The 27,656-nt window shown below is 38.7% G+C and overlaps 3 protein-coding genes across 4 annotated transcripts; all 3 read left to right on the top strand.

The window, feature by feature from the left end:
* The first annotated feature begins 18,318 nt into the window (after positions 1-18,318).
* Positions 18,319-21,058, top strand: LOC116197572 (ribulose-phosphate 3-epimerase, cytoplasmic isoform-like). Of its 2 annotated transcripts, none has more exons than XM_031527747.1 (8): positions 18,319-18,613; positions 19,147-19,209; positions 19,700-19,762; positions 19,874-19,980; positions 20,084-20,181; positions 20,370-20,462; positions 20,548-20,589; positions 20,686-21,058. In XM_031527747.1, the coding sequence occupies exons 2-8, from the start codon at positions 19,148-19,150 to the stop codon at positions 20,839-20,841; spliced, it is 621 nt and encodes a 206-aa protein (XP_031383607.1). In that variant the 5' UTR covers positions 18,319-18,613; position 19,147; the 3' UTR covers positions 20,842-21,058. The 2 variants fall into 2 exon arrangements, with proteins under 2 accessions (XP_031383607.1, XP_031383606.1); XM_031527746.1 differs by having other exon boundaries at positions 18,321-18,613; positions 19,147-19,151.
* Positions 21,059-21,370: 312 nt separating this feature from the next.
* Positions 21,371-24,129, top strand: LOC116197571 (protein CHROMOSOME TRANSMISSION FIDELITY 7). Its single transcript, XM_031527745.1, has 6 exons — positions 21,371-21,857; positions 22,326-22,608; positions 22,699-22,794; positions 23,021-23,089; positions 23,207-23,559; positions 23,657-24,129. The coding sequence occupies exons 1-6, from the start codon at positions 21,712-21,714 to the stop codon at positions 23,799-23,801; spliced, it is 1,092 nt and encodes a 363-aa protein (XP_031383605.1). The 5' UTR covers positions 21,371-21,711; the 3' UTR covers positions 23,802-24,129.
* A 956-nt stretch (positions 24,130-25,085) lies between these two features.
* On the top strand, positions 25,086-27,414 carry LOC116196929 (protein LYK2-like; the record flags this gene model as incomplete). The annotated part of the gene is given in 3 exon segments (XM_031526887.1): positions 25,086-25,743; positions 25,746-27,090; positions 27,305-27,414. Coding segments are annotated over 2 exon segments (1,998 nt in total), but the record flags the coding sequence as incomplete, so codon positions are not given.
* Positions 27,415-27,656: the final 242 nt, after the last annotated feature.

The following is a 27,656-nucleotide window of genomic DNA, read 5'->3' as shown; positions in this document are numbered from 1 at the left end:
ACAAATACACACACATGAACAATATTGTAAACCCTAATCCATTTGTGTTAAACTTAATTTTCATAAAAGGATTTCAAGTATATGAATATGATTGCTTGAATTCTATCGACTTATATTTGGTATTATCTCAATTTAAAACTCTATATGTATTATTTCAATCAGAACTTACCTTATTATTGATATTTCACTGATATTCTTAATAATAAAGAAGGCACGTCGCATGCATAAATGCATCATTTTAGAGAATTAAATGTGTTATCAGTATAACGTATATATAATGAACTCATATTAGCTGTTGTTGCATCGACCGAAGGACGAGGCCAAGCAATATCTTTTGGGAGACAATTTGTAAAGTTGTGTGGAAACAATATATAATACTCACATAAATAAATGAGACGGAAAAAGAAGATTAATTATATTTAAAAATAAATAATCACAAATGTTCTCAACAATTTACTATAGCGTAAAATTTATTTTAAAAAAGGACAACTTTTCACTAAGTCTTTGAAATTTTCAGAATTCAATATGAAAATACAAATTCTCCCCTTCTTAGTTGAGCATAATTGAGTAGGAACATGTTAGACATTTTATAACTTTTTTTGGACTTCGGTTTACTTATAAAAAAAAATTCTTGGACTTGCGAGAGAATCTATAGGGGCAAAATCAAGCGATAGAAAATTTTAGAGGGCCATTTGTTTATTTTAGTGGACAAAATGTTTTAAGTTCAATAATATATTATCCAAATTTCAGGGGGCAATAATGGTTCGGTCCATCCAAATATATATACATATATATAAGTTTCACGCTGAAGAAACATTTGATAGCCAATTCGAATATACATATATATATATATTCCCCAAGATAATTATGACGGAAATGAATAAACGATTGTAAATTAAATAAATAAATAATGATTAAATTGATTCGGGTCGCAACCGAGTAGACATGGCATGGCGGCTGGTTAGGGACACGTGGGGTATTCTCTTGTGGGTCCAACATTTCCGATTAAAGTCCAAGAAAATTATCTATAATTATATTAGTTTTGGGGGGTAAGGCCACACCATAAAAGTGCTTCCTGCCAAAACTTAATCGAATATAAAAATAAAAAAACATATATATATATATATATTATGAATATAATAGTCAACAATCCAATCTTCAATAATCACAAAAAAAAATCATATGAACCATGATCGAGTCGGTAATGAATCTCAAATTTTTAAACTTTATATATGTTCGAACATAGTTTCATTTAGAAAAATTAATGAAGAATTTCAAGTTTTCTTTTTGTTCTACTCATTAGCCAAATATGGTACATATGCTTTTAAAATTGCTAAACGGTTCTTTTTGTTCGGGAAGTGAATCGGATACCATATTAATCCTAAAAGAAGCTGGAACGTCGAGAACATTATTGTCAGCAATGCACACTTCAATAATTTAGTCTCTACATTCCCATATTATGAATTATATTCCCGTATTAGCTAGCTAGTACTTGATCTAAGTATCTTAAAACTCATCCCGCAACCGAGTTCGTGATAGGCTGCATATACGATAATTTATGTCGGTAGTAATTATTTTTTGTGCAATATACATTTAGAAAGAAGAGACCAAGGGGGGGAAAAATATAAATAAAAATTCAAAAAGTAGGTCTGAGTATGACAAGCAATAGAAAGAAAGCCAACCAGGTCTGGTGTGTCGACATGCGATAATATGAAGCCCACGTCATGGGGCTAAACTATGGCAGATTCGAAGACATTCTTGAACATTAAATTAATCAAATTGCAGGTCTTTTTTTTCAGCAATCAATAATTATCCATTAATAACAAAAATAAATATAGGGCAAAATGTTTTAAAAAATATTACAAGAATAGAGAAATGCAGTAGATCACTGTAAAGAAAAAATAATGTGACAAAACACAAAAAATAAGCATAAATACAATTGCAGAAATCTTTCCGATTGTTGTATATCTGTTTGCGACCTCTTAGAGTTAAACGGTATATGGCTCTAGCCAAGGCCGAATAGCGGAGCCAATTACAAACCATATAAAGTTGCTACCGTGTGAAAACAAAGAAGCATAACCAAGGGGGGTCTTGAATCGGTACTCGGTGCAGGAACTCTTCACAAGTCAAAACTCTAGATCTAATCAATCGAACCAATTCCTAAACAAACTCATCCTTAGCTAGTCAAATCAAACAATCACACTTCTTTGATTGATTCAAACCAGCGATTATCAATCAAGACAATCAAATCAAATTATTCATGATACCTAATCGGTTCAAACCAACGACTAACATAGGGGAGCCGAGACTTGCATAAATTCGACAAATAATCAAGCCACAAGAGGTTGATTTTGCAAGCGGAGGTTCAATTTATCAAAGACAAGAGTTACAACCTCTTGACGTGGAGGGCGGGGATATAGCCGCGGGGGAGGCAGAGGCGCCGAAGATGAGAAGCCGCCACCTGAGGTAAGGAGGAAGACCAAACACTAAGGTCAGTGTTGAGTGGCCAGTGGGGTCGCCAGTCGGAGCAAGATAGTCATGCCTGGTAATCGGGTCAGATCTGATCAACCATATCTTACGAATTAGGTATACGTGTTGGGTATTATTATTGATGTGTCAGTTTGCTTTCACTGATAACGTGATCTTTAGCGACACAACACTCAACCTTGTGCAAATCTCGATTAATATCCGAACAGCTATTTGCTTCGCTTGTCCCCGATGGGAACCGCACATTGTTATTCAAGAAATTATGTCATGAGATACATAATTAAATGATACGACTAGTTTAAATGGGCCAGGCAGGTCCAGTAGACACAAGCCCAAAACAAAGGTGTCCAACTTCAAAACAAAGCCGGAGCTTGCGATAGCGAGGCTAAAGGGCCCCAGAACCACGCGTGGCGGGTGCAAGCTCGTCGCGCTACACCTAAGGTTGGAGTCTCGCCTCACCCACAGCGATGCGACATAATGCACCCAAAGCAGAAGTAGTTCCCTCATGTCCAAGGACTCGATGAGCCCCTCGGACCATCGAGCCCCTCCTCGGCGACGTGGGGCTCGAGGAAAGAAGAGTTGATCACGGGATTCATATTCCGAATTGTAAAAGGTTGCGCACAAGGAGTAGGTCATCTTGTAACACCCCTAGAAAACTATTAGCTAGATCAGACACCCGACTGAAAGGAGCAGTACTGATGGGAGACTTGAGACGGCCTTGATCGTTAGAGAAGCCGACTAAGAGCCGGCTACGAATTGCACATCGAGAGTGACTTAGAACTTCCATTTGAATATGGACAACTCTCTATGGCTATATTGCCATGAATTGCTATATTGCCTCCTACCGAAAGAACCTTAAAGAGGGTTGGGTAGGGTGCCTTATTATGCAACGACTTCCACATATTTTGACTAGTACACTAGTCCGACAAAGACAGATCATCCATGTTTGGTCTAAGGGGATCTAAATGAACAAATCCTTGTGATTGCTGTGTGATGATGAAAATCAAAATACAGTCGATTTTGTTCCGAGTTTGTCATGTCAAGGCCTAGTCTCATTGGTTAGCATAGGCCGAAATCCTCTGACCATTACGAAGATTTTCTCATCTGATTTTTTGGGGTTCACTAACGCTTTGGTCCTCCAATTTTTCAATAGTCAACACTTGACTACCTAAATCTTTAAAATCGAGAATTTGGTCCCTGAATTTTCAAAAATCATAACAAAATGGTCATTTTAGTCCTTTTTTTACCAACAGTTTGGTCCCTAAAAGGACCATTTTGTTACGGTTTTTGAAAATTCAGAAACTAAATTCTCGATTTTGAAAATTCAGGTAGTCAAGTGCTGACTATTGAAAAATTGGAGGACCAAAGTGTTAGTGGACTCGTTTTTTGGGTAATCTATATACTTATTCATTTGTATACTTAAATCGAAGGAGAGTTCTAGCCACATGTCAATCAATCAAGTATAGTTAGTTTCATTTTTTTTTAAAAGGGGACGTTTGGTGCGAATACTATTAGATCATAGGGAATGTGAAGATTGGATAGGAAGTTTAACTATGAAATTTCTTTTGTCGGATTGTAAGCCGAAATGTGAAATTGTTGCGTGGATTACGGGAAATATGGGTGATAATATAATAAAGCGAAATTGTTACGCTTGATAAATTATATTGGATTACGAAAAATATAGATGATAATATAATATATGATTTATTTGTAAAGATGATTATGGTCCCATGACTGTAATTTCTGTTGTAATTGGAATTTCAAATGCAAAATCTTTGCCAACCACTGGTGTAAAGTTTTAACTCGAGAAAATAATTATAATAGCTGATTTTTACATCCTGTAAACCTGTACCATCTCCGATTAACATTTGATTAGGACTGGAATGATCCTCCTGAATGTTTAGGTTCGATAAGTCAGCAGTGACATGATGCGTTTCACCGGAGTCGATGTACCAATCTGATTCATGAAGAGTGGATGTGCCTCCTTGTGCAATGTGAGCCTGCGCAGTGTAATTAGGCAAGGAAGCATTTTGAGCCCAGATAGAACATTGAAGAGCTGGCCAGGTTTGTTACAAATCTGGCATATAAAAGGCGAGCTCAATCCAACAATTGATAAAGGGAGCCGAGTTGAGCCAAACCAAGAGGACCCAGCTTGTTGATGAGAAGACTCTGGACGATGAAATGGAGATCCAGAGAATGTCTTTTGGCCAAATGCAGACTGCTGAAAAAATTTCTCCCCCGAGACAGAACTAGGAAAGAAACCATTGCTATTGGTGGTGTTGTTGCTGGTGTTGTAGAACTGTCCACTGCTGCCACTGTAATGTCCTGTGCCACCTCTGCCGCCTTTGCCACCTTTGCCACGTCCCCAGCTTCCTCTGTTACGTCCATCACCACGACCACGACCAACAACCAAGTTTACTGTTGGTGGAGCAGCTGGTGTTGCTCCCAAGAGGCCAAGGCCCCTGCAAAAACCAGAGAGTGATGGAGAGGATTCTACGGAGGCTTGATATGTTCGACGTGCCTCTTGATTGAGCAGGAGAGCCGAGAGGTCCTCAGTAGTCATGTTACTGAGGGAGGGAGCTACGGCAAGAACAAGTGGTTCCCGCTCGACACCGAGGCCAGAAACAATTTGACGATTGACTTGATGTGGAGCACGAGGTTTCCCGAGCGTGGAAAAATGAGTTGCAACTTGCTTAATATTTCTGAAATATTCTATGATTGTTGCTTCTCCTTTTTGCAGCTCACGCCACTATTGATCGAGAAAATCCTCCTGAGCAAATGTCTGCGAATCAAAAAGTGTGGCAAGAGTAGTCCAGGCAGCATGAGCAGAAGTGACGCCCACCAGATTAGCACCAACATCAGAATTCACAGCGAGGAGAATGCAGGTAAGAGCAAACTGGTTTTGAGTTAACCAATTATTGAACTCAGGATTGGGAGCCTCTCCTTCTGTTTCGCCCTCCTTGACAGTGGTTGTTTTGGGAGGAGCAGGGATTGAGCCATCAGCATAACCAAGCTATTGGTAAGCTCGAAGAATAGGAATCGTGATATTCCTCCACAGATAGAAGTTGTTCCCATTCAGCTTAAGAGGAACATTGGGCAGGTTTGAGGGAAGAGAAGCAGCAGATGAAGAGGATGAGGAGGTGACGAGAGCCATTGCAGATGAGAGGATGGAAGATTGGAAAGAAAAGATATCGAGGAAATGGAATTGCCCAGTTAGAGCTCTGATACAATGAAGACCCTTAACTGCAAAATCAACACTTAACAGCTATGGTCAACTATGGTTATCAGTCATCTATCATTAATAATATAAAATCATTTAGTTATTAGCTTTTCATAATCCAATTATTTTGGACGAATAATAATAATGTTGGAAACTACATTTTAAAATAAACTAGGGAACATGCCCGAGCATTGCCACGGGTCAAAGATTGTCTTAAATGATTTTGTTAAATATATATAGCAACAAGAAATTGTTATTTCTTAGACTGGCTTATTTTTAAATAATTATAATATATTAAGAAAATGAATTTGGAGTATTCATGAACCATTAAATATTTGTGGAAAAAAATTGCCAATATCCTAATTTGTTTGTCTAGCATATTTTTATAAGTAATTTCTTTTAATTTTTCTAGATTAAAGTTTGGAAAAAAATATTTTTCTGAAAACACTGGTCTAACAACAACGGCCAGATTGGTTGACCACAACAACTGTTATTTGGTCCAATGGGTTGATTGGATTAGCTTCTTACTTTATTCGGATCGGATTTAAAATATTAAAGAAAATGAAAAATTTAGGGAAAAAAAGGAAATTCTAAATTTACTCGCTCTCTTGTCGCAATATATTTACTTTATTTAAAGATATATAGATAGATAGTTTAGACATGTTAATTTTTTAATTTTTGGACGACGTAAGAGGAATTCAAAAGAAGAGGCAAAAACGAAAAATAACCAAAAGTTGTGGGTAAACTTAGAAAAGAAGAAAAGAGAGGGTTAGAGTAAAAAAATTTCAAGGACACGTGTCCTTGTGTGGGTTAATCCTATGAAAACAACAGTTTTAATCAATATATAATTTATACTGTCTGAAACAATTAATCACGTCATGTGTTATCGTTGGCATCTCGAGCTTTCACCATGTGTCATCAAGTATACAAGCTCTCATGTAATTTTCGCCACATATCGCCATGTGTCGACGATATATACTAACCAATTGCTTCTATATATAAATTTAATTAAATGAAAAAACTTATTTTAATTGAATTTAATCGAAATGCATCCAAATTTTTTTGAAAAATTAAACACAAAATATTACCATATATATATATAAACTTAATTAAACAAAAAAAACACGTGCAAATCTTTAAAAAACAAAAACAAAAACGTGCAAGACACGGGTAGAATTAGAATTACAATGCCGTACAAAAAAAAAACATTTGCAAAAATATTACCTGTCCTTTCAATCACAGGTAGTAATGCTCCTAGCATTGAATGCATGGTCAACCATTGAAAAACTTCATGATATGTCGAAAATATATTATAACAACACATACATGAACATATATCACATGAGCGCATATTTCGCATGGAGCCTGGTGGTTTTATAATATTTTGATATTTGTTGCGAGAAAGAGATAAACTGTTTTAGATAGGCATTACAAAATATTTTTTAAAATTCTCATTTCATATGTGTTTAAACATAAAAGCACTATTTTTAACCTCTAATATTCTATTTATATATTTACGCTTATAATTCTATAATATTTTGACATATACATGAACCTATATCACTTGATTACATATTCAGCATGGGATACGATCAACCATGAAAATGCTTTATGACATTTTAAAATTAGTGAAGATCATGTTTTAGCTTTTTTAAAATAATTCTACCAAAAAAAACATTTTGATAAAAATCAACTTAAATTTTATTTTGATATTTACTATTCTAACCCTATTTGAAAGGGTGCAAAACAACTTTACACATATGTGTTAATGTATCGAGATTTTAATTTGTAATTCATTTGTAAAAATTATATTTTACTTTTTAAATATTAGTAATTTATTATTTTATATACTTACACATTAAAATGTCAATGTGTGTCAAGAGTTTAATTTGTAATTCATTTGTAAAGTTTTAATATATTAATGTGTCAAGTGAATATCTTTTATAATATTAGTAATTTATTTGTAATTTATTAATATGTCAATGTACAAAGAGTTTAGTTAGTATTTTATTAATATGTCAATATGTCGAGAATATGAGAAGTCTCGGTCGCCACATAGCTGACATATGGTAAGGGCTGATGTGTCAAGCATATGAGAGCCTCGAGTGCCACATGTCAAGCATAGGGGGAAGAGTTGAGTGCCACATGACTGAACCTCACAAAATGTTCCAACCATCATTATATATTATATATTGATATATTGATTATTCGATTGTCTTGCACTTTTTTTTTTATAGATTTGCACTTGTTTCTTTTTTCATTTAATTAAGTTTATATGTATCACATATGTAATATTTTTACATGTGTTTCTTTTTTTATTGTACGACATTGCAATTCTACCAATTTGATTCTCTTGTATATTTAAAGAAGGTTGAAATCCGCTCGTAAAACGCGGGTATTGAGTCTAGTGGTGTATGGGATACATTTATTTTGGCCAGAACGGGATAAATTTATTTGAACAGTCAAAAAGTCAAAAAGAGTATTTTATAGATAATAATCATATATCAGTAACAACTAACAAGTACTCATTTAGAATTAAAGAATTTAAAATTTCCAATTTATTATATACATATATATATATTATAAAAAATCATAAATTTGAGATTTATTAAATGATTTATAAATAATCCGTGTTATCTGCTTGATTTTTCCGTTTACTTATATGAATTGAATTATTCTATTGAAATCAAAATAATGTTAAGGATATTGAATCGTCTTCTGTTTATTAAATGAAAAATCAATATATAAGGTAAAATCTTTTCACTTATCTCCTTATGACTGACTCCACGGCAAGTTGATTAAAGAAAACAACTGTAATAGTTGATTAAATATTTCCGTTGCATTTTCATTGGGATATTCTTGTTCATACATGTAACGATATTTGTGTGGTACGATAATTGACCCTATCCATGCTTTTATTTATTATATTTTTGTTCACAGATTTTTATAATGATGTTCGGTCTTATCCGTGGTTGAGTTGATCCAATGTCGTATCATTTCCAGATCGAACTGGTTGATTTAGTAAATAAAGGAAAAATTAAATTTGACAATTTTCAAAATAAAAAAAAATTCAACAATCACATCCTAATTAAACATTAACAAAAGAAACCCTAATTCACAATTCACCAACATATCGAATTAATTCACAGTCAAAACTCAATTAAAAAACGTGTGAATATGTTTAATTTGGTTTTGATTTCGCATGATTCTTAAATATTAATATTAATGTTTAAGAAATAGCGGTGGGTTCTCTGCTCTCGATCTTCTTCCATTCCCCGCTTCTCCATGTGGGAACTCTTGATGATGGTGGCACGATGGCTCTTCGATTTGATTTTTGGATTTCGATTGTGGGTTGATTCGATTGGCAAGGGAAGATTGAATTAGATTTGATCTTTTTCAATGTCTAGTTGGATTTGATCGTTGATTTTTGTTTTCTTTTTAATTTTGAAAATTATAAAATTTAACTTTTGCTTTACTGAAGCGGCTGGTTCGGTCTGGAAATGATGCAAACATACATTGGCTCTTACATGGTTGCAATAGAGCGTTGTCGGAAATATCTATAGATGAAAATATAAAAATAAAAGTGGTTATGAATGAGATTTCCCAATTAGGATCCAATTGGCAGTTGTTGAAATACAATCAACTACTATAATTGGTAATTGCACCGTAAAATTTCCAATTTTTATAGGTGTTAATGTTAGCTCTCTTAATATACTATACTACATGACATGCAAAAAATAAATAACTAAATAGTGCCAATTAATACATAAAAGAAAGTTGAAACATTTATTGATTTAGATAGGTCAACGAAAAAAGAAGGAAACTTAGACGTTCTATGGGAGCAGTTATGTACACGCCATATACTTGTGCATGGTACTTCCTATTTATAAATGTGGTGATATATCTAGTGTTCATTTTAAAATTAAAAATTAAAATTTTAAATAGTCTTTTAAATTTTAGTTTTTTTGCGGTAGAAATTTTAGAAAAGTTTATACCAAAGATATTCTAGAAAATCATAAAAAAAAGATATTTATTAAATTAAAATAAATAAATTACAAAGTCGTAACTATGAAATCATTACGGAGAGAAAATTGACTGTGGCTGGATTTTTTGGGCAAAAATAGTCGGAATTCCTCATAAGTTAACTTATGTTGAATCCCTTACGTGTATATATAATAATAATAATAATAAATATAATAAATAACAAATATGTATATGTATATATACCCACCAGAACCAAATCTGAAATCTAAAATCTTTGGAAATTTGATTAAATTATTATAATTAAGTAATATTGTTGACCAGAAATTGAAATATATGGAAGAAGAATTTAAGAAAAAATCCATATCCGAACTAATTCCACAAAATCAATCCCTAATATCTCTCTAGATATGATACTATTAGTATTACATTGTACCTTACCATTCTGTTCTGTGTGTTTGAGAAAGTGTGTTTGTGAGACGAACGTAGTAGAGACTATGAGAGGAACAAACGATTCAATGGTGGCCGAACCAACCAAATCAATGAAAGACGTAGAGGAGATGATAATAAAAAACTATGTTGCAGTCATAGTGCCAAAATGATCGATGTTAATGGAGGAGGGCCATCCCTGATGATCTCGGAGAAGAATCATCCGCCTCCTGCATCCCCCGACAACGCGATAGGTCCTGGACATCCCTCCCGGAACTCGTACTCCATGAGATACTCGATAGGTTAGATTCTCACAAGGACTATGCGAGATTCTTGGTCGTGTGCAAGAGCTGGAGGAGCTCCGCCCTTGACATGTGGCCCCACAAGAAAGCCAAGTACAGGGCATTCCTGAATCATCAGCCGATGCTCCTGCTTGGCGATCATATATACTCGGTTGCCACGGGAAAGGTTGCCACGGGAAAGATAGCGGCGACTGCCAATAGCTTCGAGCAGCTGAGCCGCAACAGCCGAGTGATTGGATCCTCCTTTGACTGGTTGATTATTTACAATCCCATCAATGTTCGTGCTCGTGTACCCCTCCAGATTGTATTGCTCAACCCGCAAGCCGCCATCAACTCATTGGAGCACTCCTCCTTCTGCCTTCACATGGACCGGGTTGCTGGATTCTACCCCGTCAAGGCAGTATTATCCGCCGATCCTTCTAGAGGTCGTGACTATGTCGTTGCCATCTTATTTAGGAATAATTCGTCGCCATCCACCTGCATGATCATATTATTGGAGACCATAGGCGACAGAATGTATATCCGCCAAATGTATCATGGTCTTGGTCATGTTTACGACATCGCTTGTCTTAACGGTGTTATTCATTGGTTGGAGAAGAACGGTCCCCCTGGAACCACATCCACCGAGTCTGAGGGCTTCTATGTTATTTCAATGTCTTCCCTGAGACCAGATAGGATAGAATTCGTATCATATAATAATGATCCGTGCCCCACCCTGATTGGTGAATATTGCGACGCATACATCCTTGAAGGATGGAAAGGTGGAGGTCTCTGTGGCAGTAGTATAATCATCTACAACAGGATAATGCACGACGATGGGACAATGGAGACCCTTGGATTCGAAGTGTTTGAGTGGGTTCATTCAAAGGAAGGTGGGGCTGAGATGCTATGGAGAAGAGTTAGGAACCTCCAGAATGATGTGATATTCTTAGGGAGCAATTCAGCTTTCCGCACTGCGGGGTCAGGTCTTCTAGCTGCAGATAGGCTCGAGCCTAACTGTATATACTACATGGATGACCCGGAGATCATCAAAACTGATCAGAACAAGAAACGCAACAGAGCTACAATGTATCCCGACATGGGAGTCTTCGATGTAGAGCTGGATTGCAGGAGGCCGTTCCCTTTCCCTGAAGATTGCAAGTACAAGCAGCTACTTAAAAGGCACCGCCGTCCTCCTGTTGGTTCACTTTCAAACCATAAGAAAGACTGATGTTTAGCTGCCTGCCTTCCCTTCTTCTTGCTGCAGGTAGCATAGCTCTAACTTCGGGCGGAATAATGATAAATATTTCAGTCGTGAATGATCGAGCTGAATTAATATATCCTTCATTTTACAAGTTTTCCAGTTTACTACTGCTGTAAGTCACTCTCGAGTATTTTTTGAGATGCAACCAAAGCATAAAAACATTCTCTGGATTCTTCTGTTTGTGTACAGGACGTTGAGGAAAGAAGTGGTGATCATAGAATTCCTACTCGAATTGCAGAAAAATCACACAAGGAGTCATCTTGTAAAACATCCGCAATCCATATATATTTGTTGTGCTGATCTCCCATATGAAATTGGCATAGCAAATGAGTTTACTTCGTTAGATTATGCAACAAGTAATGATTTAAAATGAACAATTCAGTACATCTTCGTAGCATTTCCCTTTCCAACGATATCTCGTCTTTTGGTATGTTGCGATCAGGCACCACGCCCTCCATAAGTCGATAACCGAAAACAGAAAACATGATCAGATCAGATACCCAATGGAGATGTCAGAGCTTAAGTAAGGGCTCTTTTTAGTCTGCATTTAGTGTTGACAGCTTGTTTGGTGGGGAAAGTGCAGACCGGACTGGAGAATTGGATGGTTCATGCTCTACATGGTCGGAGAGGCAGAATGCAATAACTTACACGCATTTTGACTAGTCTATCTTCTATAATGAGTGCGAGACTGATCATTCACGTTCGGTCTAGGGATCCAAATCAATAAATCCTTGTGACGTGTACAACGATGAGGAGAATTTTTTTTTTCTTTTCTTGGTGTTGGGTGATGTTGAAAATCAAAATTCAATTTGAGCGGATTCAGGGGACGTTTGGTTTCAGAGTTAAAGTAATTTTGATTTTGATTGTGGAAAAAGACAAATGAGATTGTATTATAAATTTGACTTGGGAAACGTGTATTTTTGTTGTGTAGTGGGTAGAGTTAAAATCAAAATCATGATTTTAAAATCATTTTCACAAACCAAACAAGCCCCTATTGGGCCTGCCCGACTGCATACGGTTGATTTTGGTTCAATCCCTGAACAACAACAAAGTTTTTCTTTTCTTTTCTTTTTCATTTTTCCCCTTATCCAAAAAAAGGTTTATTCATTGAATATTTTTGTTTACACCTATTTTCCGTAATATGTGAGTTAGCCGAGTTGTGACGTGTAATTGATGATTTCGATGATTTCCCGGGTTTATGGACATGTTGGCCTGGGCTAGAGGAAGCGGGCTGAGATTGTTTTTGCTGGGCCGTATTGATTGGTTCAAGTGGAAGAAAGCTCAACTTTTGAAGACAAAGTCCAATTGGAGAGCCCATCAAGGTGGCTGGAACACATATGTATATGCGTTGGCATGCATATTTCCTCAGAGGTGGTGAGGATTTAGTTTTAATGCAGCCGATTATACTTGCATATCAAGGATGCGATATTTCGTGTGATATCTTCGATTTTAGATAGTCGAATAGGTCGGATATCTCTCCAATTTTTTTTTTTATGTATTCTATTTTTTAAGCAATTTAGGTAGGCTAAATAGCCAATTCTTATTTGAATTTTATTCCAATATCGTATTTTATAGGTGTATCAAATTGCAATATATTTTCTAGGGTTGTAATGCCTATCAATACGTTTGCCGAAATTCGTTATAAGGGTCCCGACTAACACATCAATTGTACTACTTATTTATTTGTCTTTTCTTGCACTTTACTTTTATCTGTCTTTACATTTTCTTGCACATTTACATTCCTGAACTTTTGTCTTTCCTTTAATTTCCTTTTCCGCACCTATACCCGCTTTCCGGAGCGAAACCCAATTAACCTTTCGGGATTGTTCGGCGGCTTCCCAACCGAGGTAGTCTTCCCGAGTGTAGGTCGTGGCCTAGATTCTCTCTTTTCAGCCATTTAAGGCTGAGAACCATCTCTTGCACGGCTTAGCCGTATCTCATTATTCTTGGTTATCCAAGACAATGATTTATTAAGACTCCAACAGCACTGGTCAAATCCTCTGTGGCCTTAATTGTCCAATGTGAGGCCTTTGACTATCTTTTCGGCAAATTCCAACCGAAGCCACCGATTACCACCCACGGGCCTACTAATCTGTGATTTATTTTTGGAATTGTCTTTGCATATTCTGAGCAAGGTTATATATACACATAGACTATTCACAGGATCTTTAGCCGGGAAACATTGACGAGTCAATAAGCTCGTCTCTTGATTGGTTCTCGAGCTGTCTCATCACATTTCACCTTAATTGAAGGAGCACAGAGTAATAGAAGAGAATCCAAAGCGGCTAAATCCCCAAGCCGCGAGATCATTCGAGACATATTCAACAATCTATTTTATGTATTTGAAATCCAGTTGCCATTCATTTCCGCAAACTTTCGAGACCATGATACAACACTCTGTATCGGTGGGGCTGGCCAATGTCGCGTCGGTAATTTTCTGGGACAGTGTCCTGGCACGCCTGATTTTATAGTTATCTATCCATCGGCAATTTTTGACGTGATCAACAATTTGGCACGCGCCGGTGGGACCTGCTAAAGTCATGCTACTTTAATGGAAGGTGCTTACTATTCACCATATTCTTCGACTGTCATTTCGCCTTCATCAAATTCCAATTATACTTATTCACCTTATTCATCGACTGCCAATTCAATGCTGTTGACTTATTCGTCACCATCGACTGACTATTTGCCGTCATTCACTTATTATAATTATTCGTAGCCACAAGCGATTAGTTATGCGGCACCATCGATTAGCTACTGGGCCTCATTAAATATTTATCCACAAGTAATGACGAGTTATTTGATGCAACCCTATCTCACTAATACCTCGCCGTATACGGCAAGCTCGGCCTTCAATCCAAGCTCAACCGCCAACACGGGATCAGCCTTCGGCGCATATTTAGCTTCAACCACCAGTGCAACAATCACCACCTCTACCTCAAGTTTAATTCCAGCCGCTTTCGTCAATATCGACAAGTTACTCAATGCCACCATCAACTTGTTCTTCATCGTCAACATCACAACTGGCTTATTACTCTGTCCAACGGGAGATGGAAGCGACACGTGAAGATTGAAAAGACCTTAGGCGGAAGCTTTGATGAAATAAAGGAGGAGATATTCGAGGCAATAATGAGTGAACAATTAACAAAAGCTCACGAAGCACCTTTGTCTACATCTTAGCTTCCAGCATCGACTCAGCCTTCGTCCACATCTTAGCCTCCGGTGCGAACTCCATCCACTTTGCCATCACCGCTGTCTTCATCAAAGGAAGACGTCGGTCAAGATTCTCACCGTTGACATTCCAGGTGGGGGGGAGAGGGGGTGATAAAGCCATTCTCGTCCACGACACCTATTTTAGACGGCGCCGCTAAGTCGAGGTCGATTTCCTCAATGCCAAAGCCGAAGTTGACATTTCTCTAGAGGCTATTGAGGAGGTAACGCGGCTTCTTCATAAGCTAAATAATGAGAATAGATTATGTTCGACTTGTGCAGAGTTAGTTCTATAATGGATGATCAAGCCATCAACTTCATCACGGTCGGTTTGAGAAAGCAAAGCACACTGAATTAATGAGCCTCATCCTTTAGAAAAGTGGATCCCCAAGTGGATTCCATAGAGCAGCAGCTGCACATACAAGAACTCGGCCTTTGAGAAACAATCCGAGGTTGAAAAGGACCTAAGAAGCTCGAGTTCGACGTGTCCCCTTATCTAAAAAAAAGGTTTCTTTATTGAATATTTTTGTTTACACCTATTTTTCGTAATATTTGAGTTAGCCTAGATGTGACGTGTAATTGGTGATTTTGATGATTTCCCAGGTTTATGGACTTGTTGGCCTAGAGGAAGCGGACTGAGATTATTTTTGCTGGGCCGAATTGATTGGTTCAAGTGGAAGAAAGCTCAAGTTTTGAAGACAAAGTCCAATTGGAGAGCCCATCATGGTGGCTGGGACATATATGCGTATGAATGGGCGTGCATATTTCATCAGAGGCGGTGAGGATTTATTTTTAATGGTAGCCGATTATACTTGCATATCAAGGATGCGATATTCTCGTGTGAATTTTAGATAGTTGAATAGGTCGGATATCTCTCTTATTTCTTTACGTATTCTATCTTTTAGGTAATTTAAGTAGGCTAAGTAGTCAATTTCCTATTCGAATTTTATTTCGAGATCGTATTTTTAGCCGTGAAACATTGATGAGTCAATTAGCTCGTCTCTTGATTGGTTCTCGAGCTGTCTCATCACAGTTCACCTTAATCGAAGGAGCACGAAGTAATAGTGGAGAATCCATAGCGGCTAAATCCCGAGCTGCGAGATCATCTGAGGCGCATTCAATTATTTATTTCGTTCTTCCGAAACCTAGTCGCCGTTCACTCCCGCGGACTCTTAAGACCGTGATACAACGTTCTGTATCGATGGGTCTGGCTGGTGTCGCATCAGTAATTTTCTTGGAACAGTGTCCTGGTACGCCTGGTTATCTAGTTATCTATCCGTTGGCGATTTCGACATAATCTAACTCTTTTTTTTTTCATTATCTTATTTCAAACAGTTCATTTACATCTGCTTCTCATTCAAACAAATCTTGTTTGGTAATTTGTTTAATTTTTTGGCAATACTTCGTTCTTATTTTCAGTAAATGGGAACATTCTAATGTAGGTACCGACCTCACTAAGATTTAACATATCGAAATCCTTTACTTAGTACTTAACCATCCGTTGGAGATGACGAGTCATCACGACCTTATATCACCATAAAAAAAAAAAGACTCTTTGACTGAATAAAAAAAGAGAAAAAAATTTATATATTTTAAAAAGAGTTAATCGCCTAAAATTTCAATCAGTTTCATGAAAATTTCCTCAACTATCAAAATTTTTTTTAGCCTAAAAATCACGATATGTTCCTCCTTTCCTTGATCTATCAATCCGTCAATTAGACCGACAAAATTACTGACATGGATGTTAACGGTGTTAAAGTGGTAGGCGGTTTACTTACTTCGATGGCATGCCACAAACTTTTTAATATGAAAAATCATATATTTTGTTGTTTTACCAAAATATCAAATAACTTTTCTCACATCCATCAAAATATTAATAACTTAAAAAAATCACATAGTTTGCTTATGTTCCCTTATCTACCAAAATATGACTTCTTTCAAAAATCACATCTACAAAAATGTGGCTTCTTTGAATGATTTTAAGTTTGAATTAGAAACTTATATAAATGTATGTTAGTTTGAATGCTAAAAGAATTTTTAACAAAAAATATGTGTTAGAATAGCTATCAGTTTGTTATTTGCAAATAAAAAGAATATTCATATATGTTTTCACATTAAGTAGTATAGGAATTTAGACATATTATACTACGAAAACAATAAACATGCCAAAATAACAATTCTAATATAAGTTATGGACATCAACATCTATAGAATTTACGCATGGTTCAACTAGTTGGACATAAATTCTATGGGAATGATTATTTTATCATGATTATTGTCTTTACAATATAATATGTCTTCAAGGTGGGTTGTGCTAGGTGATCCTAGAACGCTTCGTTTCTAAATGAAATTTTCTCGATTTTCAAAGTTTTTTTAATAATTTATTTTTAAATTTTAAAAATAAATAAATATAGATTTTTGGTACAGGTATTTATTTCTCGAATTTTCTAATTTTTTAGAAAAATGGATTTTAGTTTTATTTTTAAAACATGTAAATATAGATTTCTAGGACTGATGGTTATTTTTCGAATGCATGTAGTTTATTTCAGGTATGCCCATAATTAAATTTTTGGAGTTGAGTTTTTCAACTATTTGTTTTTTCGCACATAAAATTTTAGGATTTTTCAATTTTGTGTTTGTTGTTTAGATGCTAAATTTTAATAATGTAGATATGATGATTTTCTTAACAATTGGTCACATAAATCTATATCTATATGAAACCATGCCAAAATAAGTTGAACCATTCCAAAATAGGTTAAATCGTGCTAAATTAATCGGTTTTAGTGTCCAACAAGTTCAACTATGCTAAATAACCTATTGTTTTTATAGTGTAATATGTCTAAGTTCCTATATTACTATGTGTGATAAAAGATATGAATATTTTTCTTATTTACAAATGACAAACTTGTAACTGTTCTAACACTTATTTTCTGTTAAAAATTCTTTTAACATTCAAACCGACATACATATATATAATTTCCTAATTCAAATTTATAATCATTCAAAGAAGTCGTATTTTGATAGATATGATTTTTTTTAAAAGTTATTTTTTGAGAGATGAAGAAACATAAATAAATTATATGATTTTTTAAAGTTATTGATATTTTGGTAGATGTGAGAAAAGTTATTTAATATTTTGATAGATGAGAAAAAAAAGTAAACTATGTGATTTTGCAGATTGAAAAGTTTCTGGTATATTATCTACGTAGGCAACCGTCTGCAATATCATTGTCGTTCAACCATTTTGATGATCCAATTAACAGATTGATAGATAATGAAAATGAAGAGAAATGTTATGATTCAAGCCAAAATATAAAAAAATTGATAAATCAAAGCATTTTATTAAAGCAGTAGAATTTTTAGCCTATTAAAATGAAAGGAATTTATTCTTTTCAAATTCTTTTCCCTTTTTATAATCTCAAAATATTAAAAAGAAAAAAACCTCCTTCCAATTTTGACTCCTCCCCGCTTGTCGTCTCCATCTCCTCACCACACCTACCGTTCGCTTTCTTCTCCTCCTTCTTCGTGCCGGACTTCACCAACTCTCTACTCCATCAGCCACAAATCGACCCGAATCGTCTCGTTCTGGGCAGTTCAGTCCCACCGAGGGAAGAGGACAGGCTGATGGGGAAGCCGGCGAAGATAGCGCCGTCTATGCTGTCCTCGGACTTCGCCAATTTGGCCTCGGAGGCTCAGCGGATGCTCGACTGCGGCGCCGATTGGCTCCACATGGACATTATGGTATGCTGATTGATTTTCTTTATCCTCCCTCTCTTTGATGTTAAATCTCAGTTCCGACCGCGCCGAGGATGATTGAGCTGGTTCTGATAAAAACTGATGTGAATCAACAGCATCTGTTTAGCAGATTATTGCTCCAAAGTTGTGTAATTTCCTTGCATTTTGGGTTAATGTTCTTTGATGCAATTGAATTGTTGGGGAGGTTCATCAGTAGTGGTTCATCTCCGACATCTATGGAACTTGTGGTTTTAATGATGTTGGTTCGCTTAGTTTTGTCTGTTGTCTCATAACAAGAGGAAGCAATGCTTTTGCCACGACATTAATTGTTTGAGCTGTTATTAGGAATCCATGGTCAGCCCATACATGTTCTTGGCAGTTTGAGCTCCCACAAATAATGTGTTCTTGGTGTGCTTGGAAGTATTAGAGTTGATTTCGTTTTATTCCGAGAGTTTTTCTGAGCCGTTGGTAGGTTTTACTGCGTAAAAGCGAGATCTTCTGTTTCGGAATTGACTTGGTTTCTTACTGTTATTCTGCAGGATGGGTAAGTTCTCATGCTACGCACTGATAGCTGTCGAAATTATCTTCATAAAAACAATATGGTTTGCATTTCTCTTGGCCTTCTCTATCACCTATGTCCTATTGCTCTTTGATTTCTAGCTCGGTTTGGATGAGCCTGAGCATGAAATAGGCGGACAAACAATGATTTTCAGCCATGCTTTAGAGAAGGCAAACTCCATGCACAGTCAAATTTGACAATTGTTTAGTTGGATTATTCGTGAATTACTTGACCCTCCTTACAAACAGTCTTACTCAATTAATGCACAGTTTCCAAGGCTTTTTTGTTTGTGATAGCTTAGAACGGATAGAAACATAGATAAGGAGATAAATAACAAATAAAAAAAGAGTAGATTAATCATTCTAGTGAAAGGGTCTCTGGACGTTATTCCACTCCATCATAAACTGTACCTTTCATGATGTATATTCAAAGGATATAGGATATTATGGTATCACTGTGAGAACTTTATGGCAACAGAACTTTCGATGAAGTGTTTATCTGTTATGATAGTTGGTTTTGGTAATCTGAAACAGGCATTTTGTTCCTAATCTGACTATTGGGGCACCAGTCATCAAGAGCTTGCGGAAGCATACAAAGTAACAGCCTCAAATCCCAATTTATTTATTGAAAACAATGTCCTTTTGCCATCTAGAATGTTGTGAGTTTTCCTCGACAAAGTGTAACCCCATTTTTTTTGGCTATTGCAGGGCATATTTGGATTGCCACCTTATGGTCACCAATCCTCTCGATTATGTTGAACCTTTAGGGGACGCTGGTGCTTCTGGTTTTACATTTCATATTGAGGTAACAAAAGGTAAGTACGCTAATGTCTGGTTAATCCTTTCCCGCGTCATTCTGTAACATGGATTCATGATAGTTGTCGCTTAATTGTTTTCTAATCTATGTGCTCTCGGTAGAAAATTGGCAAGAACTTGTTGAAAGGATTAAGTCAAAGGGCATGAGACCTGGTGTGTCACTAAGGCCAGGAACCCCCATCGAAGAGGTTTACCCACTGGTAAGGAGTTTGACGGGTCAGTTCTTCAAGAGTTCAAAGTTTTCGAATGAAAGTTTCGTTTTTTGATCCATGAAATAAGACTACTCTCAATAACTCTATCCGATTTACTATTATTATATGATAAATCGATAAATGTTCGGAAAGATTCAGGCTGCCACGGAAAATAAAGAATTATCCTTCTTTGACAGATTGAAAGTGCAAATCCAGTGGAGATGGTACTAGTCATGACTGTAGAACCTGGATTTGGAGGACAAAAGTTCATGCCAGAAATGATGGATAAGGTGACATTCGTGTTTCTATGTTCTAGTTCAGAATATGTTCTCCTTCACGTCCCTATGAAAAAATTTTCTCGTTCTTCAAAATCAGGTTCGTACCCTGAGAAAGAAGTACCCATCCCTTGACATTGAGGTAATTACTATCACTATCTTGGCCTCAATCTCGTGAAGAGTATGCACTAGAAATCCTGAATATCTTATGTTTGAGATGCTTTGGTTTCAATGTCAGGTGGATGGTGGTCTGGGGCCTTCGACCATTGATATGGCGGCATCTGCAGGAGCAAACTGCATCGTTGCTGGGAGTTCAGTCTTTGGATCACCCAAGCCAGCCGAAGTTATCTCTGCAATGAGGAAGGCTGTTGATGAAGCCCCGAGAATCGTTTGATCCTGTTTCCACACCATTGGCATTCAAATAGATCCTGTTTCCATACCATTGGCGTTCAAATTAAGAGTATTACAAAAGGAATTTTTTTTTTTGACAAAGTATTATCATGTACAAACAGTTATATTTATTATGGGGAAGCAATGGAAGGCTTCGATGTTTTGCATTATTGATTTCCCAATGGCGGGAGAATATCAATACGGAATGTAATGTCTTCGAACATGGTTTACTTTCAAGTACGGTCTAGTGACTGAAACTAGACCTTTAGTCGAGTAATTAACCTATGAACTGCCATCACCGCCATCCCCGGCGACCATGTTCACCTGGTATCTTGAGCAACAATATGCAGTGTCCTCAACGGCCTCTGGTGACCTCTCAACGGCCTCCGGTGACCTCAACGGCGGTTGGCCGCTTTTGGCATTGATGGCGGCCTTCATGAAATGTCATCTTGGAAAAAAAAGGGTAAAAATAGGCCAAAAACATGTGGAAAGATTTCATTATAATTTATTTATTTTAATATTTCCGAGGTAATATCGAAAGAAATTGTGCCACCCACATGCTGGCACGTGAGGTGACGACAGGCCTCGATTTTTTTTATTTAATATTACCTCGAAATGCCCAAAATACCGAACCTGCTTGGACCGAACCGGACGTGGTTCAGATGGATCAAAACGAACCGTAGAGACGGAGCGGAAGGGGACACTTGCTAATGGCGGGAAGTTCATATTTTCGTCGAGCGCCATTGACGATTTCAAGTTAAGCTCAGTGGAGAGGACTGGAGATCAGTCCAAAGCGGGAGAGAGAGAGAGAGAGAGAGAGAGAGAGAGAGGGAGAGAGAGAGATCAGATTCAAAGCGATCGGCGGAGGAAATCAATGCAACCGAAGATTAGCTCCTTCTTCAAGCAGCCGGCTGCCCCGCCCGAGGTTTCTGAAGAGAGCGGCGATGCGTTGGCGCTGTGGGAGAAGACGCAGAACGTAATCGTCCGGACATACAAGCGCAGAGCTCTGAAATCAAACGGGTAACGATCTTCATGGACTAACAATGGGGTTTTCGGTGTGAAAGGACGGAAAATTTTGAGCAAATTGTTAGAATGTAGAAGATGAGGTTCGCAAATTTAGGGTTTTCGTCTCATTTGGGGTGGCTTTAGTGATGCAATGAATCGGTCCTTTAAAGTCAAATTTCAATTCGAAAGAAATTTCCACAGGCAGTTCGATTTATCGGTGTTTGTGTACATTTTTCGTACTATAAGTATCTCATACATGAAGAAATTCAACTACTTCATTCTTAAGTTCGGAAATTGCTTTGGATTTTTGCGCCACTCTAGTGATTGCTCGATGGGTCCGCCTCAATTGGACACTTCGTATCGGAAATATTAGAGAGCAGGACAAATGGATTTTTCTAATTGTAGCGTCATCACAGATGTCGGGCTGGTCTGGTTTACCGTGTTCTTGAAATGAAGCTTTGGTGATTTTGTTTTTCCTGGCAGAGCAACTGGGGACAATAAAGACACGAATAACAAAGCATTAAATCAGGGCAGCATTTCAGATGGAAAGGGAACTTGGGCAAAACCCAAGCCAACAATACCGGGATCGGCAGTCAACATAAATAAGAAAAGGAGCTATGCTCAGGTTCACTTGGAACTGGGCCAATCCGATTTTCTTCTCCGCACATGCTCTGCTTGCGGAATCAAGTATGCTCCCGGCGATGCGGAGGATGAAAAGTCTCACGTGGTCTTTCACAAGAATTACACCCATGGAGTTCCATTCAAGGTTCATTCCTATGGCATATGGACTTGGTCATTTTGCTTAAGCTGGCTGCTTGTTATAGTTTAGCTGATAAGTGATGACCCCCTCTAACAGGGTTGGATCAATGAAAGGCTTGTACATATGCCTTCCATCGAAGTCGAGCGCATCGTATTGGTATCGGACAATGACCCTCCTGCACACAGGAACAAGGTCAAACTCTGCCCCTCTTTCAATTTTTGGATCTGTGTCATTTTTTATTGCTTGGGCTTTGCCTGGTAATGCTGAACTTGATGAAGAAAAATGTTCAAGGGGAAGCTGGAAATTTGATTATGTCCAGCCTCATTACCATTTTAAGGCTTTCCATTATGATCTTTTCCCTGTAAGGAATCCTGTTTCCACGTGTTTGAGCCTTTTAATCTGAGGGCTCCCTGTGTAGGTCCAAGAGGTTGTGAAGATGATGGAGAGCGAACTAGGATGTGGATGGATATACCATAAACTATGCAAGGTGATCCATTTACGGTTTTGTTCAGCTTCCAAATTACTAAGAGAGGCATATGGTGATGCTTAATGCTGATTAGGTCCCTTTTTGTCACATTTTGATTCTTTGGCTCCTAAATTTCAGGTCTATCTGTTCATATCTTCTCAGAGGATTGCTGGGTGTTTAGTAGCTGAACGCATAAAAGAAGCATTCAGAGTCATATGTGATGCTGAAACTAAAAGGACTGAAGCCAAAGGCCCAATCATAAAGGAGGAAAGAGGAAGACTGAAGTCTGCTGGTCTTCAATTTGGGAACATCATGTTTCAAAGAGAAGTAGTGAGAAAAATCCTGCGTGTCGTTAACAAGAATGAGGACGTAAATGGAGCAATCTACTGTGAAGAGGAAGCTGTGCCGGCTCTCTGTGGAATTAGAGCCATCTGGGTCTCTCCATCCAATAGAAGAAAGCGCATAGGCACTCATTTACTGGATGCTGTGAGGTAATAACTCATTTCATCTGCATGTTCTCATCTTTCTGGTTTTCTACGTTGTAAATCTGAATGATCATTTGCTTTCTTGATGGGCTTTCTGATTCAGGAAAAGTTTCTGCACGGGAATTGTGCTTGAGCATTCTCAGTTGGCATTCTCTCAACCAACCTCAGCTGGGAAGGCATTGGCATCCTCTTATATGGGCTGCAGACCTCTTCTTTTGTACAGAGCCGAGAATTCAGGGTTCAGCTAAGCTTTCCCTGTAGATTTCAACCACATCGTTCTTTCGACAGAATGGAATTCTGCATAGATGCCGAAAAATGTCTAGGTACACATTGAAAAGGTTTACTTGCTGAGACTTGAGACCAATGATCGGAACCCAAATCTCATGGAACACAAATATGTTTAGTGCAGTACGTAGAACGATAGGGTTCATCATAATATGACACATCCTGTACATTAGTCCCTTCGATATGTCTCCTTATGGCATAATGAGAAAAATACTTGTTTTGTGATATGAAGTTGTAGTTCCCACCATTAATGTGATAGCACACGGACAACTCAAGAGTTATTTGATGCTCCGTTGGATGCATGTTCGTGTATACTCTAGGTGGGTATGGTTAAAAAATGGGGAATGAAATGCTCAGAAATAGATTTTTGAGACTTCAGGACTCGCCTACCTGAACCCCGATTTAAATCCTTTTCAAGCCAAGTGAATAGCAACTGCCTATTATCGAATTTTGACGCTTTCGGCTCAGGCACACTCGGTATAAAGATCAAGTCTCTGCTAGATTTTTGCACTGCTAATAGTTGTATTGATGTCATAGTCAGCCATGGAAATCCATGGTCATTTTGACTGATAATCTCACGCCTTCCTGTCATGTCTCTGCTTTACCATGCTAGTCCATCTCTATCAGTATCTTTCTCTCTCTCACTCGTCTTCCACCCATCAGGCATCAACCCCCTTTTCCAAGCATCCATTAAACCTCAGAAAAGGGGGGAAAAAAGTTGAAACTTTTCCTTTTAGATTCTCTTCGCAGCTTCCATTGCATTCAAATAACAATACCCAGAATTACGTTTGTACAGAATTCCCCGGACCTAGAGGTTCGGAAACATCGGTTGCATTTCCTGGAAATTCTAAAACGAGTCCGTACTCATCGAGTTCAAGATATGAGCCAGCAACGAGATCGGTGTGACCAATTCAATGGCTCTTCCCCTTCAAATCTTGGGATAAATAATGAACAGCTGGGATGAGTCAGAGGATTTCTTTATGTTTTCTAAGGATTTCCCTGCCACCCCCAAGAATCTTGTCCATGACCATGACCATGACCACCTTTTACATTGTTTTTCTAATAAAACCACCCCCCTTTCCCCTTCTCGTATAGATCCAATATACTCACTCCCCTCACTCACTCTCTGGAAACAGAGCAGATAAAATTGTTTATTTTATTTTCAATTCCTCTGTATAAGTGAATGAAACAAGCCCTGCTTTGTAAACCCTTATTGGTCTTGGTTTCATCTTCTTTTCTGCTACTGATATCATCCCCAGTTAGTTGTTCACAGCTTAGCAAGCTGTGAAACTTCAGCTCCCTACTTCCCTTGCAGCAGTGAATCCGAAACCCGGTGCAGCACATTCGCCGTTCTTCGCACCAACTCTCGCTTCTCCTCCCTCTCCAACCTGAGCTTCTACCTGGGCATCAACAAGTTCGTGGTAGCGGACACGAATGGCTTCTCTGCAGACACTGAGTTCCTCCCTAGGGACCTGCCTCTGCTGATCCCTATCGACTGCAAATGCAACAGTGCTGCTGGTGTCTTCGAGGCCGAGCTGACGAAGACTGCCATTAAGGGAGAGAGCCTTTTCGGAATCTTGGACTCCCTTGAGGGCTTGACCAGTTGCCAGGCTATCTGGGATAAGAATCCCCGGGTACTGCCCTGGAATCTGGGTGATGGGATTTCCTTGACGGTCCCGATCAAGTGCGCGTGTCCCACTTTCGATAAAAGTCCAGGGACGAGGCTCCTGATAACTTATCCCTTGGCCAAGGGTGACTCTGTGTCTACCCTAGCCTCAAGGTTTAATACAACGCAAGAAGCCATCATTCTCACGAATAACAGGACATCCGGGGGCTTCTTCTTCGACCCTGAGAGGTTAAGTCCGCTAACTTCCATTCTTATCCCGCTAAACAATCAGCCTGCATTTCTCTCGATAAGCCACGAGACCCGAACTTAACTTTCCCAGGTTCCAGCATTCCACCAGTTAATCGACGGGGTAAGAGGAGGAAGATGTGGAGTGCCTGGATTTACATTGCCCTGACCGGGGTTGCTGTTGGGATATGTATTGCTGTTGCGGCAGTTTTCACGATTATCCATCTCAAGAGAAGGAGGGACAATAATCACAGCTCAGGAAAGAAGCCTGGTGGTTTAGTGGATGATGTCGAGCTCCAGCAGCTCAGTCTTAGCATCCGAACCACAAGTGATAAGAAGGTCTCATTTGAGGGTTCAGTCATCGGGACGACTACCCCGAGGAACAAGGTGCTCCTTGAGACGTTCACTCTTGAGGAGCTAAGGAAGGCCACTGAGGGATTCAGCGCAAGCAACCACATTGGAGGATCTGTTCACCATGGCCGCCTCGGAGGGAAGAGCCTTGCAATAAAGATTACACGACCTGAAACAGTGGCAAAGGTTGAGTTTGGCCTGTTCAAGGATGGGAGCCACAAGCACCCAAACATAGTCCGGCTGCTAGGAACTTGCCTCAGCGAAGCGAGTGCCGATTCAGACTCATACTTCGTCTTTGAGTATGCAAAGAACGGGTCATTAAAGGATTGGATCCATGGCGGGCTTGCAATCAAGAGCCAGTTCATTGCCTCGTGCGACTGCTTCCTGACCTGGGCCCAGAGGCTGAGGATCTGCCTCGATGTGGCCATGGCCTTGCAGTACATGCACCACATCATGAGCCCAAGCTACATACATCGCAATGTTAAGTCTCGGAACATATTCCTGGATGAGGAGTTCAATGCGAAAATTGGAAACTTCGGTATGCCGGTCTCTCCGGAGGAGGGAGATCCAGGGCCTGGGCCCAATTGTAGTCAGGCCTACTTAGCTCCAGAGTTTGTCCGGCAGGGCAAGATCTGCCCGAGCCTCGATGTGTTTGCCTACGGGGTCGTACTCCTCGAGGTGCTAACAGGACGGCCCCCAGTGATTGGGGCCAGCGAGGGCGGAGGAGAGAAGGGGATCCACCTCTCAGAGAAGATTAAGTCGGTGCTGAATTCGGAGGATGCAGAAGGGGAGATCCGGGAATGGATTGATGGTGCAATCGGGGATAGCTATCCAATCGAGGGAGCTCTTCAGCTGGCAAACCTTGCAAGGGCCTGCACGGAGGAAGACCCGACCTTGAGGCCGAGTGCAGGAGAGGTGGTGGAAGTGCTGCTGAGGCTGGTCGATGAGTTGCCAGCCGCACAGGGAGAGAGCTGCCTGATGAGTGAGAGCTCTTCCAAGCCTTTAGTGAAGGCTGCTGCTTCGAACTCTGCCATCAACCAGTAACTACAGTAAGCACCCAAAGAGAATTTGAAGTTTTAACGTTGTTGTGTAACAGGCTCGTTGCTTGTTTCCTAAGTTATATAATGCCCAACGATTCGGGGATCCGAATAGCTTCTCCCATGTTATTTGCTCTCTGTTAGATGTGGGGTGGTGTATATTTTTTTTGTAAGTCGAATAGCCTGAAGTTGAATACATAGACAATAAAACCTCTCGTGGGTGCAGAGGTGACAGAATAAAAAACAGGCTTTCGCTCTGTTTAAATCTCATCACTCATCAGGGATGGCGTGTAAGATTAGTCTCATCTATCCGTTGCACCATTCATGTTGATCTGATGACTTGAGCTGCTCGGGTTGGTATCCGTGTTTTGTTCCAAGAATTAACAAAGCCCATACGTACTGCATGAGGTGGAGAAAAAGTTGAGCACCTCTGATAAAACTGGCTGGGGGGTCGAGACATCGATGATGAAGCAGGTATGGTTTGCACTATCCACTAGGTTGAGAATTCAATTGTTTTGCTTGTAAGGTAAGGAATCGACATGAACTGCATATGCTTCTGACAGTTATCATCTGCTGCA

This window comes from Punica granatum, chromosome 2 (assembly GCF_007655135.1).
Source record: "Punica granatum isolate Tunisia-2019 chromosome 2, ASM765513v2, whole genome shotgun sequence".
In the NCBI taxonomy this organism is placed as follows: domain Eukaryota; kingdom Viridiplantae; phylum Streptophyta; class Magnoliopsida; order Myrtales; family Lythraceae; genus Punica; species Punica granatum.
This window is presented reverse-complemented; position numbering and strand designations above follow the sequence as displayed.